Source organism: Talpa occidentalis, unplaced genomic scaffold (assembly GCF_014898055.3).
Source record: "Talpa occidentalis isolate TD23 unplaced genomic scaffold, MPIMG_talOcc4v2.1 talOcc4.2, whole genome shotgun sequence".
NCBI classification, from domain to species: domain Eukaryota; kingdom Metazoa; phylum Chordata; class Mammalia; order Eulipotyphla; family Talpidae; genus Talpa; species Talpa occidentalis.
The window spans coordinates 78,140,805-78,156,958 of record NW_023602073.1 but is presented as its reverse complement, the minus strand read 5'-3'; the positions used below and the strand labels follow the sequence as shown (position 1 = coordinate 78,156,958).

The window sequence follows — 16,154 nt, the reverse complement described above, 5'->3', positions numbered from 1 at the left end:
AGTGCAAAGTAAAATTAAAATATATTTGTGTTATATTGTATCAAGCTAAGGAAAGCAAAGTCAGCAGTATCAAGTAGAGATAAATCTGACAAAAGCCACAAAATACACATACGAAAAACATAAATTACAAATCTTTGTCCTTTGCTAGAAACTCACTTCCTTTTGGTTTCCTCAATTTACACAGTGGTATTTTACTATTTATGTTATATCTTGTTTTAACTGAGTTCAATTCTGTTAATTCTGGTATTAAGGACACAATCATTAATTAATGAAAATACCTGTTTGAGAAGAACTGACATGTCCTGTTAAAAATGTCAAAACAGAAGAGCCTATAACACAGAGTAAGCATAAGAAATAAGATGGTAAGAAGTGATGAATTAAGAACAATGAAAGCTGCTTGCATAAATGTAGTTATCACTGTGCTTTGAGGTTGTATTTCAAATAATTTAAAGCAGCAATGAAGTGTATCAAGCCTGCAGGATTTAGGGTTAAACGGTCTAATTTTTAGTAAGGAAGAAGTAACTGAGACACTATGTTAAAACAGACTTTAAAGTCGCCTACTAAATGAACAACTATTTGATGCATAAATCCCTGAAAAAACCTCAGTATAGGGGATGATATCCCCAAAGAAGGTAAATCCCATTTCCCTAGAAAAACTATTACGCTATTTTTTGGAACTGCAGGCTTTTCATTTTAGCCAATCAAATTCTACCTCTCTCTAACTGCTACCTACTAGATATAGTTCTTTCCCATTATCCAAAAAGAAGTAAAATCCCTTGCCAAAGTGACAAACTTTCAAGCATCTCTGGCTACTATTATGTCCTCTTTTTACCTTCAAGCATTTCCTCTTGTCCAGTATATTATATCTCTAATTCTACAAAGTGTCTCTTTTCTGTTTGCTCTTCTAAACATAGCACTTTCACCAAAACCCTGTAAGTATAACTAGAAATACTTAATCATCAACCTTTCAAAATTTTATACACACACACACACACACACACACATATATCTATATTTCCCCCCCAGTATCTTGAACCTAGTACTTGGGAAAATATTGTATTAATAACAAGAAGGTTTTTTTTTTTTTTTTTTTTACTTTTTAAAAGGACAGATTTAGTAGGAAAAAGACAATAACAGGATTTTAATACTAGTAATTGGTTTGATCAACAAGATCAAACATTTCCCCAATACTTAAATGATTTTTCTCACTGAAGTTTTATTTTAAAAAATGTATTACTTCATTACAAATCTAAAACCCATATGCTGACACTGCAGTTACATAAAGAAAACTTTACAGTCAAAAGAATCAAAATCAAATAATTAGCATCCTGACTTTTGAGCTTCTGACAACACTAGAAGTAATCTCCTGTTTCTTTCCGAGTCTTACAATTTTAAAAGTTACTTTATGATTCCGGAGATGTTGGAATATATTGAAGGTCACTCAACCATGTCAACAAAAAACTGTTCTTAACAACTACAACAAATCAGCTTGGTTTGGCGTAAGAGAACAAGATATAGCAGTTGTTTTCTTTGCTAATTTTAGCACTGTCAAAACCAAGGTTAACCATAATCAATAGGATTCACTCGAAAGCCTGAGGAACGCTGACAGTCATCTCCCTGCTCAGCTTCAGAAGTCAAGACAATTAGTAAAAATCTACAGAGCCAGAAGCAAACATCTAGGTAGAACTAGGTCCTTTTTATCCTACAGCAAAATGCTAAATAGTTTGTATAGCTGAAAGTTGTAAGTTGGCCACAGAGGGTTTTCACTAAATGATTTACAATAACATTTCTTCTTTGCAACTCTCAAATCTAAAATTATTTCTAAACAAAATTTTAAAAAAGTGTTTTCCATTTTGCTATCATTAGAAAATATATACTAAATCAAATATCCCCATGGGAAAAAGTAACATCGAAGCAATCAAGATAAATACCCTACCTCATTGCACAATGAAATCTAAACAATTCTAGACAGTTTTGTATTTTAAGTTTCCCCCACATATCCTCTTACATATCCTAAAGTCATACATACTATATATACATATATACACACAAACAGTTCTGCTTCAGAACAAAGATAAATTGTAGCAATAAATTTAAAATAAGAAAACTTAGAAAATAATTCTACTTAAGTTCTTAAATAAAATGTTAAAATTTACTAGATAAGTGAATCACAGTAATTATCATACCTCAAAAAAAATTAAGTACTTTAATAAAGATGCTCTAAGTCTCCTATTAGCAAAAGAAATAGTCAACAAAAAGAGACTTTTTACGTAATTAAAGCTTTTCATATCAACAAAATTCAATTTAAAAAAAGGTAGCAAGTAGTAATACTGGTATTACTAAAAGGCTGGAATTGTATAAGTAAAGAAGGTTAACAAGATGATATATTTGCTGATTTCCAGGCCCAGTATAACATAAATGACAGTAACTGTATTTTCAGTAACAAGCACGTTTAAGTATTCAATAATCGTTTTTTCTGAGTTTGAACTGTAAAACTCTGTACAACCAAACTGTCTTGACAATAAGATAATTAAATACACTGTACTGACACAGGAGCCAAAGTAAAAAAACTTGAACAATGCATACATAAAACAAAATTTTTGAAGTTTTAAAACATTTAGAATACAACAACAAAAACAATGTAAACCTATATGGTAACACAACACAATGTAGATAATTCAAAAATACACTATAACAGCAATTCAAATGAAGACTTTCAGTAGCCAAAGTGTGGAGATCTTTGGGCAGAGTAATTTGACAATTTATGGATGAATAGCAAGCCACCTATTTCAAACTTTAATATTGCAATATTAGGTAGAAAATATTAAAAGGAAATGAACAATATAATGAAAAACTAGTGCAGAAGTCTAGAGTCATTGAAAAACAGACCAACACCACATAAATCTGTTGAGCTACTCCAGGGAATAATGAGGGAAAGCCTTACTTCCCCCTTTGAAACTTTCTTTTATCTAATTTTACCTTAAAGAATAACTACTTGCCCCAAAGTTTACCATATGATTTTGCTTTATTTTTAAAAAAAACTATAAATATATTTCTCTCACGTAATTTCTTATGAATTAGTCTAGCTTTCTAGAAAGTTACTAGCTTCAATCTCTCAACTATGGATCTTAGATCAGTGCTATCCAATGGAAATACAATGCAAGCCATATATGTAATTTTAAATTTTCAAGTAGTCACTTTAAAGAAAAGGTTAAAAGAAAACAGGTGAAATTAATTTCAACAAAATTTTATTTAACTGAAAAAATTCAAGATATAACTTCAACACGTTAATCACATTAAAAAAAAAATCGAATGAAATATTTTACATTATTTTCCTCATACTGAATCTTTAGAATCTAGTGTGCATTTTACAGCACATCTCAGTTAGGACAAGACTCTTCTAAAGTGACAGTTGTATGTGGCTAGTGGTTATTATGTTGGACAGCACAGGTCTAGAGTTCTTTCTCTGGATTTGAAATACATGTATAAAATACTGAAAAATCTGGTGGGATTGCATGATATATTAAATATGAAGAACAGAAGGGACACTAAGAAAGGTCAAATCAGCTACTGCCCTTGACTCTAGCAGCTCAAGGTGGCATCATGTCATAATTTTAGGCAATCCCTATATTAGGGAGAATTCCAATTTATACCTGCTGTCATGATATAATTATAACAGCACCCCCTGAAATTCTCAAAAAATGCCCCACTTTGGATAATATATGTTACCCTAGTCTCATAAATTCCACACTCCTTGAAAGAAAATTTAGTTAAATTCTAATTCTGATGCCTGGAAAAGCTCTAAATTCAAAGAAAAGAACCCTAAATGTACTACTCTCATCCAAAAAAAAAAAAAAAAAAAAAAAAAGATGCTGCTGAAAATTGTTTTTATTTTAAATTGCAGACTAAAAAAAAAAAAAAAAAAGTAAGAATTACCTGTTGAACAAGGCATCTGGAAATTGGGATCATTGCTATCCAAAACAGGCAAACAGAACTGGTTACTTGCAGATCCTAGCATAGGATCCTTATCGCTGAGCATGTTCTTCAGCGAGTCCTCTAAGACATTTTGACTTGTACTAAAATCCTCACAGACTTCATTCTCCAGGTTGGATCCTAGAAATAGGGCATCATCTAAGTGTTCAGTAGGAATTAAATGATTAAATGTATCAACTATATCCATGAAGACTTCTGTGTGTCTTTCAGCCCTATAGAAAGACAAAAAAAATACCATAAGAAATAAAGCTATCAATTGATAATCACCTAAAACCAAATTATTTTAATAGTTTTGAGTCTAAGAACACAATGTTTTCTGAATTGTTTTTTAAAAAGCCCTCACTGTTTTTAGAATATACATTTGGATATGTAGAACAAATCTGTACTACATAATGTTTCTTCATCATGCATGTAGAATATCATTTTACCAGAAATCCTATTAAATGTTTACTCAACTCATTATTTTTAGGAGGAGGAAAAAAACCTATGTATATAGTTAATTAATTGACACATTTGAAAGAATTACATGGCTTAAAGCATAAATACCACATGTTTTTAACCATTACATTTTCATAAATTGAAAATCAGACACTGCTTTTACAATAAAGTCCACATAAAAGCACTAATAGCAAACCATTTAAATTATTACCCCGTATCTATTAAAACTGTAAAATTGCCTTGCTTTATTTATGAAGCCTTTAAGTTACATAAAGGAAGATAATATAAACACACAAAAAGTTCTTTGTGGAGGCAGGGAAAAAACGGAAAGATACAATGACCCTAAACCCAACAAATCAAAACTCAATAAACTATACACCCATAGGCACTGACATGCACATACACACAGATTTGGGGGTGGGGAGGGGGAGCTGGGGTTTTTAGGATTAATGCTGTAACTGACAAGAAACAACATATCAGAGGATTTATTTTAGAGATGTGTGGTCTAAACAGATTATGAAGCTAGTCTTCTACGTAAACTGTATGTACAATACAAAGGACATCCTCATGCTCTAAAGTCTCAATTATCAGAAGTTGAATTATTTTCAATATGGATTTTAGAGAAAACTGAACCAACCCAACACATTTGGGGGTAGGGGTTCAACAAAAAAAATCTATTAAAATTCCATTTTCTAGGATAAATTAACCCAGAATATCTTGGGCGCCAAAGTTCCTTAAAGTAGCTCCAATTCTTCCAAAATTTTCTTTAATAACCTTGAATTCTATCCTCTATAGAAGAAGAATTTCAAAGATACTCTACAATGTACTGGTATATATTATAAGCTGCCAAACATTTTACCTATATTTAATTAACTTGTTCTCCAATAATAAAAACTCTATTATTTTTGTTTCACAAATTAAATATATTAAAATTACTTAAATGTCTTCCCCCAAAGCATGAAATAGAACCAAGATTCAAACCCAGGTTTTCAAGATTCTACAGCCTATGTTCATAACTCTTACCCTTTCACAATGAATTAAGGAGCTAGAAATTCACAAGATTGAACTCATTAACAGCAAGCAACTGAAGGACAAGCAGGGAACCCAAACTGTTAAGGGAGGCAGGGGTCTAAAGGGATCTGGCCATCAGTGTGCAAAAAAGCAAAGAAATCTATTAGTGTGACAGCTCTTTAATAGATTTACTGTACATAGAAAAAGAGAAGAAAAATAATAATTTCCCAAAATAACTGCCAAAAATACCCATGCCCTCCTGGGTAAATGCCCGGCCAAACAGGGATGGCCCGAAGAGGGACAGCTGAGGCCAGACAGCTTGCCACAAGTCTGGTAAGGCAGGTCTGGGACAAAAAGAACAAAAGAAAATGCAAAATCAGGGTAACAGCTGCCACTGCTTCTGCTAAGGACAGCCTTCCCATGTGTCTCTTCCAAGTGTCTATATATATCTCTGCTCCATACATCTCCCTCCAACTCATCCCCCAAATCCCTGGGTGCAAGTCAATGCCACAGAAACAAGAGCCCCCTCAGAGCCCAACTGTCTTTGGTGTTATATAACTTCCCCTGGCTACTCAGTTTTACCCCTAGTTTCCACACTCCCCCACTGAGGAAGTTCAGTTCACAGAACACTGAGACCTGCAATCCAAGGTGAGTGCATACAATTGGGACAGAGGACATGCTACCTTCAAAGAAGTGTATCTATAGTAGCGCTTCTTTAAAAACAATATTCAAAAATAAATAAAAACAATATTCTATAATTTCCCAACAAATCAATGGTTGTCTGGGGCCTTAGATTAACAGTGGAATGAACTGCAAAGAGACAAGAAGGTAATTTGGGGGATGATGGGAATATCCCAATTCTTAATTATAGTAGTGAGTTTATGAGTATATATATCCACACAAAAAAATCAATGTGTTCATTTTAAATGGATGTGGTTTATTGGAACTCAATTTTTTTTAAAGAGAAAGAAAATTTCCTCACTTATAGAAGTTAATTCACTTTTAATCAGGGGTTTCAGTGTCTCCTCACAAATTTTCAATTATTTATATTAAAGTACTAATAAAACACTGAAATAGCAAAATAGTAACTAACTATACTATTAACATGCCGGTTATCAACATGTATTATTAAGGACATTAAAAGAAAATTAACTCACAATGCTGATGAAAAGTCAGCGAAAGTTTTAATTTCCTAAAGCTATCTGATCACAGTCTCTAAGAAAGGCTCAAAGATCACACATTCACCAATTACTTTCACTAATGGTATTATTTATTTATTTTTTTAAATCTATCTATTTATTTATACAAGCACTGGGTACAGTCAGAAGCTCGGGAGGGTGAGAGGATTCACCAGAGCCAGAGCGAGGAACAGAACAGGCAGACCGACGAAATACACTGCTGAGGGGAGCAGCGGGCGAGGCAGGGGAGGTCTGCGCACCACGTGGGACCCTCGCTGGGCAGCAGGGTATCAAACCGGCCGCTGCAGAGGCTGTGGACAGCTTCGCCACCCAGCGCTCAACTGCTGTGCCACCAGGGAGGCCCTCACTAATGGTTTTAGTTCCAAAGAAATTTTAATTCAGAAAGTTTCTGGTAATTAAAAATGTACAAAAATTTACTAAATGTTTACAAAATTAAGTGGATAGAATTACCAATAAATTCATTCATTTTAGGTATGCTGGAATCTGAAGTTCACCGCATATCAAAACAATCTCCTGTTCAGAGTTGCATCCCAAAAAGTAACTTTTTTCCTCAAATGAATGAAAAATAAGAAAAAAATACATTTCTAGCTTTAAAAACAAATGGTTAACTTTCCTTCTAAAAACACTAAGCTAAATCTACTGTAAATGCACTCATTCCACAGCAGCACGAATCTGGTAAATTCTATAAACTTCACCTGAGATCTTTTGCACTGACTTCTGGCTATGAGTTTTCAAATTGTAGAGACATTCACCACATTCAGAAGCAAAGGTCACATGGTTGGAAATCACAAAGCTCTAAGGAATTTCAGCCATTTCCAAATAATGATCTAAATAGCTTTCACTAAAATTGATATTAGCAAACCATCCCCAAACATCTTTAGTAAAAGTGCCTTCAGATCCTGTGGCATCTTGTTTAATCTCAACAAGACAACATTTAATCTTTAAAGATCAATTTAAAAAAGAAAGAAGAGCATATTATAAATGAGTTAACTTTTCAGAAACTTTTTTTTAGTCAAAACTAGTATGACTTATAAAGTGTGTTTCCCTCGATTTAAACAAGCTTATCAGAAAAATGGATTTCACCATCAAATGTTTAGAAAGTCTGGATATAACAAACTTTCATTTCTTTAACAATATCTTACTTATTTGACAGTTTATGAAGCAGTTACAATTGTGTGAGGAACTTTTAATAAACCAAAGAAACTGAGAATCTTCCAAGACAGAATACAGTATAAAGCACCCCAAACGTATAGGTCCGAAGAAGACAATTTCTACAGGAGATCGCATAACTAATGTTTTGTGAAATTGCTATAAATTAGTAAAACTGATTTTCATAAACACTTCCAACTAGTTTTGGGACATCCCAAGTACATGTGTCCTAATGATAGTTTACAGCCATCCTATAACTATCTGGAACATAATTTTATTTTTTAAAAAATCAGTTTCAGATATCAAATGCTCATTACCAAAAATAAAATAAAAACTCCCCATACTAAACCAAAACACAAATGTTAGCCAGATACAGAAATATTAAATCACCTGACATGAATACACTAATCTGATGCACTATTATGCAACCCTGACTTGGAACATGAATAGAAAAAAGTAATGGGAAAACTAATGATATTATTAATAGAATAACGTCTGGAATTTAGTGAAGAGTAACATACCAATGTTAATCTCTAGTTCTGATAAAGGCATTATGTCAAATGTAACACCAAAGAAAATGGATAGGGGAACTTTGTGTCTTTTCTATAAATCCAAAATCATCCCAAAATAAACTATTTCTAAAGATGAAAACTACTCTAAATTACAATGCCCTGAAATGCCAAGTAATGCAGATATACAAAAATACTCAGATCTAATTTCTAATTAAGGAAGAAATTTAAAAAATAATTTAGGGGCCTCCCCGGTGGCACAGCAGGTTGAGCATAGCACTGTGAAGCTGTCCGCAGCCTCTGCAGCCTCTGCAGTGTGGGTTCGATTCCCAGCTGGCCAGGCAGATACCCACATAGTGCAGCGGACCTCTCCTGTCACGCCTGCTGACACTCAGCAGTGTATTTCTGTCCATCTGCCTGTTCTGCTCCCTGCTCTGTCTCTCGTGAATCCTCTCACCCTCCAGTGCCTCTGGCCTGTACCCCGGTTCTTGTATAAAAATAAATAAATCTTTGGGAAAAAAACTAACTTAGTATTTCTTAAACAGACTGCTTGATTTAAATGAATTCATGTTTCTTACATTGAAACTAAATGTTTCTTCATATTTGATATTATAAATTTAAAAAAACATGACAAGTCTATCTAGGTATGTCTTAGGGTAATGATATGTTTTGTGCAGTTAAATGAGTACTAATAATCTGAGAAAACATATACCAAATATTAGAAATTATTTCTGGCTTTACAGTTTAACTTGCGTTATGCCTTGTGTTTAAAGACAGCAAAATGTTTACGGCTACGTCAGGGAATTTAATAATCTGTTTAATTCAAATTTATTCATGTATTTTTAGCATCCACTATAAAGTATTACAGGTATGAGGAAAACAAACTGCTTCCAATTCAAGGAATTCGCAATCTGGATAGAATAAAGACAAACAAACGCAAATGTAAACATCACAAAATAAGAAAGCGTCATACTGAGAGGTTGCAGATAGTCTCTCAGAGGAAGATGAAATTCATGAAACCAAGAACAGATAAGGAGAGGCTATGTGAGCTGGATCCTGAAGGTCCAGAGGATATTGCAGGCAAAAGAGCTAATTATGAATGACTGAGTTTGACCCTAAAGGACCATGTACAAAATTTCAGAATACAATTAAAGAATTAGAACTAACATTCCAAATAAAATCTCTTCTAAGTTCAAAGACATTTCTCACTTTTAAATGTTTATTTAATCTGTTGGAAAATTATACTACAGGCAAATTCAGCTCACACTGATAAAACTGTGCATACTGTTAGTTCTAAGTGTTTCATATATCAACAAAATGCAGAAAGATTTAGACAGTACCAACAATTTAAAAAAAGTGTACTTCTACAAAATTGCTCTTTAAATTAAGAGTAAATTACAACTGATTCAACTTTTCAGACACATCTTCAAAGTAAAACAACGTATGTTGCCGTAGTATTTTTTTAAATAGTACATATAAGCCTAATAATAAATCACTAAGGCTATCAAAGACCCTAAAGGTTATCCCATGATGAAATCCTGGCTCCTGTAGTCTATATTCTTGTATGTGCATGAGAGAAAGAGAATGGAGATTACAGGGGAGTGTTATGGAGGGGGTGAGAGAAGTGAGAGGGGGACAGGGACAAACATGTATCAGGAGATCTTAAAATCTATGAAGAAATATTAAAAGGTTAATAGTGATGAGAGGGTGGGGGAAGGCATTCTTTCTGTACATGATGATAAATGAAAGCCTTGCTAAGAGGGCAATACATGATATGGGAGTGCTCCACGCACAAACAGCATGGATGCAGGCAAACACCTAAGTGCAAAGGCCCTGAGAATGCAACTGATCAATGGCCTGCAGTTCCTAACCTAGTTTAAATCAAGCTGTTGATTCATCGGGCATGCTTACTATATACAAATTTCTAATCAGCAGCAGCTGTAGAAAGGTAAATGATGACTACTAATGATGAGGATAAGACATAAAACTAAGTGCATTCTAACTTCATGCTAGGCACTGTTTCACATGCTTTATTTACATCAGTTATTCTCAATCAGGTGATTTTGTCACTCCTCAAGACTTATGACCATCTAAGACAGTTTTGGTCATCACAACTGGCATCTAGTGAATATACTACAATACAATAGGAAAACCCCACAATAAAGAATTATGTGTCAAGGTTAAGAAACCCTACATTTAATTTACTAATTTAATCCTTGCAAAAATGCTCTATTACAATCCTAATCATACAACATAAGAAACTTGAAACTGAGATCAGAAAAATTAAATTACTTGCTATATGTGGCAGAAGTGAAATTTGAACCCACAAAATTTCATTCACATCAATGCACTTACCACTACTTTGTATTATCTTTTCATAAAGTTAAATTTATTGAATGTGTGTTATGTGCCACCATGCTAAAACTTAAATGCACCTCATCTTTAAAACCACACAATTAAAGAGGTACTATTAGTATTCTCAGTTTACAAAGGGCTAAACCTTAGTAAAGTTACGCCCCCTATCACAGAATGACAGAGCTAACTGTGTCAGCTAAATGACAGAACTGACAATCGTCAGTTCTTAACCACTATAGTATAAGAACATTAAGAAAGAATAATAGATTATCCTTCCAGGATAGAGTCAAGGAATTCACTAAATGGTCAACACATTGCCTTATCCCACAAGTCTACAAAATATATTCTACAAAGCAATGCAATCTAGTCATCTGCTCTATACATATCTCTCAAATTCTGGTTCAGTTTCATTGATTAGACTCTATTAGCAAGACTTCATAGGAATTTGTTTTCTGAATTTAGCAGATAAAAGAGACTATAGACGGATTCCAAAGTATCTCTGTATGAACACCAAAACAGAAGTATAAAACCTATCAAGTGCAAGTTGAAATTTCAAAAGCAGAATTACACTAACCCAGTAGTAGGAGATTACTTCAAAGTTTACAACTATATCCTACTGACATTATGGGGAGCATCATCAGTTTAGGGAAGAGTGGAAGTAACTCCCCATTAAAACCATGGCCTATATAATAACAGTCCACATTAAAACGTACTTAACACTGTAGTATGTGCCAGACTCCACGCTAAGTATATCATATACATTAAATCATTAGTTCCTCACAACAACCCTGTGAGGTAGGTGCCATTAATATTTCTATCTTAGAGATAAGCAAAGTAAGGTCTAGACCATTACGTAATTTGCCCCAGGCCACATACCCAGTAGACCCAAACTGGGATCCAGGCAGTGATTCCTGAATCTATACTTTCAAGCTACCATATTTCATGTACTCTACCTGAACAACTTATTAATGTTTATGTTATCAACATATCATGAATGAAGTCTCTTAAAAAACTACCGGCAATAAAATGAGGTACCCTTCTAAAATAAATTAGGAAATGTGCACTTAGCCATCCCCTACAGACTAAAAACTAAATCACTATTCTCAATGTCTATAATCATCAGTTAGGAAGTTTTCAACTATACAGTTTGAGACTTATTTTCAGTGTACAATTTTGGAATGTTTTTGTGTGCTCAGCTCACACAAATTATGAATGAATTACAAAAAAATTGTGTGGCTTTTCCTTATATTCTACTGTGCCATTCAAAACTTTACTAAAGTTAGATTGTGCCATCAGATTAAAACTTCTAAATGATACTTTTTTTAAAGATTTATTTTATTTATTTATGCATTCAAAAAGTTGGGTCTAGGTCAAACTAGGCCATTTGGGGGCTGGGGGGGGGGGGGTTGAGAGGATTCACCAGAGACAGAACAGGCTGATCTACTGAAATACACTGCTGAGTAGCAGCAGGTGAGACAAAAGAGGTCTGCTGTGCCATGTGGGTCAGCTCTCTGGCCGGGGGATGGAACTCATGACGAAGTGGCAATAGCTTGATAGCACTCAGACATAAGCCCTGTGCCACCCCAGAGGCCTATGAGTGGTATTTTGAAAGTTCTACTTAACTACCTCTTCACCTCCTCTCCATTATACAAATGATCCTAAAATTTTAAACCCCCTTTCCCCTTTCTCAGTGATATCCCATAAAAGAAAAATAAATAAATTTCCTGACCACTAAAAAATTATTTAAATTAAATACACAATGCATGGCAATAATCATACATTTGGCAAGTCCTCATACAATGCCACATTACTCTTGAAATATCCTCTTTTTTCAACTCTTAATACACTGATCTAAAATCTCCTGTTTTTGAATGTTGTTTCTCAATTTAGATTATGTTCCTTGTGTATTAAGTTCCTACATCTGAAATAGCTAGTATCAAATACTCTCAGTATCTTTCGCTGTGTAATCAAAGGCAACAATTAAAGAATGTATTTACTGTTCTCAAAAATGCAACAGTATCATAATTGTGCAATAACTTGCTAAGTTATTTTTGCAGTTAAAAAATAGAAACCCATGTTTCTTAAAAAATACTCAAGGATTCTTAAAAGATACTAAGTAGAAATAAGAGCCCAAGATGTACTGTTCCAGAAGAAAAAGAAAAACAGCACCACTTGTTAAAGAATTCCTGAAATATTTGGATGAATAAAAATATTTAGAAATCAACACATGATGAACCCTGAACTCCCTGATACTACATAGTTAACTGATTATAGGTAACCCACAAGCTGAGATGCCACACAGTAAACCTCATTATCTCATTAAATACAGATCTTACCTCCAGCCAAAACTAATTTCATGAAAAATCTGTTTAAAAAAAAAACAGTGCACACTTAAGAAAGCAAAATGTGTAGTATAAATGTTGATTTTCAACAATGCACATCTGAAACTTGTATGTGAAAAAGCAATGTTACTTCAATTTTAAAAAACAAAGCAAAATCTATGAAAAAGGTAAATATCATATTACCACATCAAGGAAGATAACCACAATATATCTTCATTTAGTAGCCAAAAAAGAACTATATACTTAATTTACCTTCACCTGTTTCCCCAAATATAATGCATATGTAAAAACCTAATTTAAGATCATTTTGTAGTAATCCAAATTGTCACTTTCTGCCTTCCAATTTATAACAATAGTTTTATTAATAATCACATAATCCAAGATTATCAACCTCTCCTAGCTGATTCCAAAACCCACTGCAATATATAGCTTAACAGCATGATTTAAAATGATTAATTTGAAGACAATTTCCATTTTTCTATCACGAAATTTGCGTTTTGCCAAAGCGATTTTTCACCCAGATTTACACAGACCATTTTTCATAGATTTGACGAAACATACACAATACAGGAGTCTACCCTATGATCAATCTGACAAAGGTATCTGAGGTCTATCCAAGAGCATGAAATGCTTAAGTTAGTATAACAGATAAGGAAGCTCACTAACCTCCCAAAGGATAAAATAAATTAATTTTTATGTTTTTCAATAAATGGACCTACAAAGCATAAAGGAACAGGGGGAAACTATTCCCATCACCAAATCATTTGTTATCCTTTAAACAAATTACCAATGCAAATATCAAGTGAGATTTAAAATCTAAGTCTGTAATTCTACATACTTAAAAACGAGTCCACTTCAGCTGAGTTTAAGTGTTTTGCTACTAAGACGTAAATGAATAACTGAACATGTATGGCTTAATCAGTGCAATAATAACTCCTAAATGCACACACACCCCCAATAAAATATTATGATGGGGGAAAATAAGTATTTTTTTTAAAGTAATAGTAATTATGATGGAGAAAAAATTCACTGTATATATAGCCAGTAAACGGAAGAATTGGGGAAGAAAAAATAAATTTGAAGGTTAAAAGTTACTGTTTGAAATAATACTGTCTACACAACACCTTCTGTGCTCTGGAACCAAAGCATAAATTCAAAGTCAGATGAAAGCGGCAAAGATTTCCTAAAATGACTCACATATCATTCCTACCACAATAGACACATTTCCTACTAACATTTTCACAATCCCAAACACTTCATTCAAGGATTCAAAAAAATGGTACGAAATGAATGAGAAATGGAGGCACAATTTTGGAAGATCTCAAACAACCAATTAGATAAAAAGACAAGTTCGACTCCAAAACATTAAGTAGAACAATGAACTCCCTAAGTATTGCTAGTTTACCTTTTTTTAACTTAAAATAAGAAGATAAAGTTCGTATTTGGGGAATGATCAATGACTGATGTTTCATTTTGAACTGGCTACCTGTACACGTAATGAAGATTAGGTCTAAGCAGATCTTAAAGCGCTTTTGCCATTTACATTAATGACAAACCATGGTCATATTGTGCGAATCATTCGTGAGCAGCACAAATCATCACACTCTAATTACCTCGAAGAGTCTCCAAGAAAGGCATTTTTCCGAATAGAAAAAAAAGGTCCTCGGGCCCAGCAATACCCTGCTGGGGGAGAGCGGGACCACTGGACAGTGCACCGAGCCAACACACTCTCCCTTTCTCTCCTCCCCGGCTCCCCCCCGGTGTCAGGTGACCAGTTATTTAGCACCATTAACACGCACGGATCGACAAGTGGTTCATTAAATTACACGAATTATCACCAGGTAAGAGTCTAGGCTTCTCATTTCAAAGTCAGCAAAAGCAGTCGACAGTTTGGGTCCCGAGCACAAAGCGCGCAGTAGCGGATGGAGGGATGGAGCGCCAATTCCACTCTTCAAGAGCCGGGACCGGGCTCGGCCTGGCCATGAAAGCCCGTCCCAGCTGCCCGGACCCAAGGCCTAAAGCTTGCAGCCGGGGATCCCGGGGAGGGAAAGGCCGGGCCGGCCGGGTCGGTGGGCCTGCGGGCCGGGCCTTTCAGGCAGCGATCGCCGCGCCTCCCGGCCTGCGCGCCCGCGCGCCGGCGGCGCACACTCCCCCCCCACCCCCTCCCGAGGACCCCGCGGCTGGGGCGGGGAGAGGCCGAAGTCCCGGCCCTCCGCCCGGTTACCTCGCCGGCGAGGCTCCCTCCCCAGCCCGCGGTCCGCACGGCGGGGCGGGAGAGGCACGGCCCGGGCAGGCCGAGGACGCTGCGCAAGAGGCCGGAGAGCTTTCCCCGCCGCGCGGGAGAAAGGCGCGGCGTGTCCGCCGCGGGAGGGGCGGGGAGGCCCGCGGAGGCGCCGTGCGTGTGGAAGGGGTTGGGGGAGGGGAGGATTGCCCGTCTCCCTGGCCGCGGCCGAAGCCGCCACTCACCCAGCTCCGCCAGACGAGCGCTACCACTGGCAGCAAGAGGAAGATGGTGGCCGCTGCCGCCGCCGCCGAGCGGGAGGAGGAGGGGGCCCGGTGGGTGCCGCGGAGAGGGGGTACGCGCAGGACGTCGGCGTCGCTGCCACGGCCGCTTTCCCTCACGGGGCCGAGCGGCGGCTGCTGACGACACCGTCTCGGCTTCCGCGACGCCCTGCTTCTCCTCGTTGCAGCCGCCGCCACCCAGGGCCCGAGGGTCGCTCGCCTCGTGGGGACCGTGCGGCGACGCGAGACCCCGCAGCCATCGGCGTGCAGCGGCTGCGCGGGGGCAGGAGCGGGGCCGCGTCACGTGATCTCACTGTTTACCGTTCCCGAGGCCGTGGCCTGCGCCGCCGCCGTCGCCGCGCCTGCGCGCTGCGTGCCCTTCCGCGCCGCGCCTCCATGGGGCCTGGGACCTCGCGCTCCGCCGCGCTTCCGCGCCCCTCCCTGCCTGGTGAGGACGCGGCGCCGCCCGCGGGCCTCCAGCCTTCGCCTCGGGGGCGGCCTGGAAGAGTGAGGCCGTGAATGGGCTCATCTTCTCGATCGTATAAGCACTAGGACTTCGTAATTAATACTCTATTGATGGACAGTCTGCACCCCACACCCCGGGTGGTTTTCATGAACTGGTGGTTCGTGGTATAGGGTGGAGTAGATAAGCCCCT

General features: G+C 36.9%; 2 protein-coding genes across 6 annotated transcripts in view; one reads left to right on the top strand and one right to left on the bottom strand.

Moving 5' to 3' along the window:
- PHF3 (PHD finger protein 3) overlaps nt 1-15,786 on the bottom strand; it is a 77,222-nt gene extending 61,436 nt beyond the window's left edge. The window contains exons 1-2 of one of the 5 annotated variants that reach the window (XM_037519923.2): nt 15,463-15,627; nt 3,937-4,205 (exon numbers count right to left, since the gene is read on the bottom strand). In XM_037519923.2, the coding sequence (XP_037375820.1) occupies nt 3,937-4,180 (244 nt within the window). In that variant the 5' untranslated portion in view covers nt 4,181-4,205; nt 15,463-15,627. Of the gene's footprint in view, nt 1-3,936; nt 4,206-14,795; nt 14,812-14,834; nt 15,023-15,462 lie in introns of those variants that run through there. The other 4 variants (XM_054698905.1, XM_054698906.1, XM_037519924.1 and 1 more) reach the window with 4 other exon arrangements.
- LOC119251451 (collagen alpha-1(III) chain-like) lies at nt 14,927-16,017 on the top strand. The gene is made up of 2 exons (XM_037518735.1): nt 14,927-15,552; nt 15,687-16,017. Exons 1-2 carry the CDS (start codon nt 14,927-14,929, stop codon nt 16,015-16,017), a joined length of 957 nt encoding a protein of 318 aa, XP_037374632.1.
- The last annotated feature ends 137 nt before the right edge of the window (nt 16,018-16,154 follow it).

What these genes read in the sequence shown, in the direction of transcription:
- LOC119251451 (XM_037518735.1), top strand. Translation starts at nt 14,927, where the DNA reads ATGGAGCGCCAATTCCACTCTTCAAGAGCCGGGACCGGGCTCGGCCTG. An exon ending in CGGGAGGAGGAGGGGGCCCG is followed by an intron (nt 15,553 to 15,686) that starts GTGGGTGCCGCG and finishes TCCTCGTTGCAG; the next exon opens with CCGCCGCCACCCAGGGCCCG.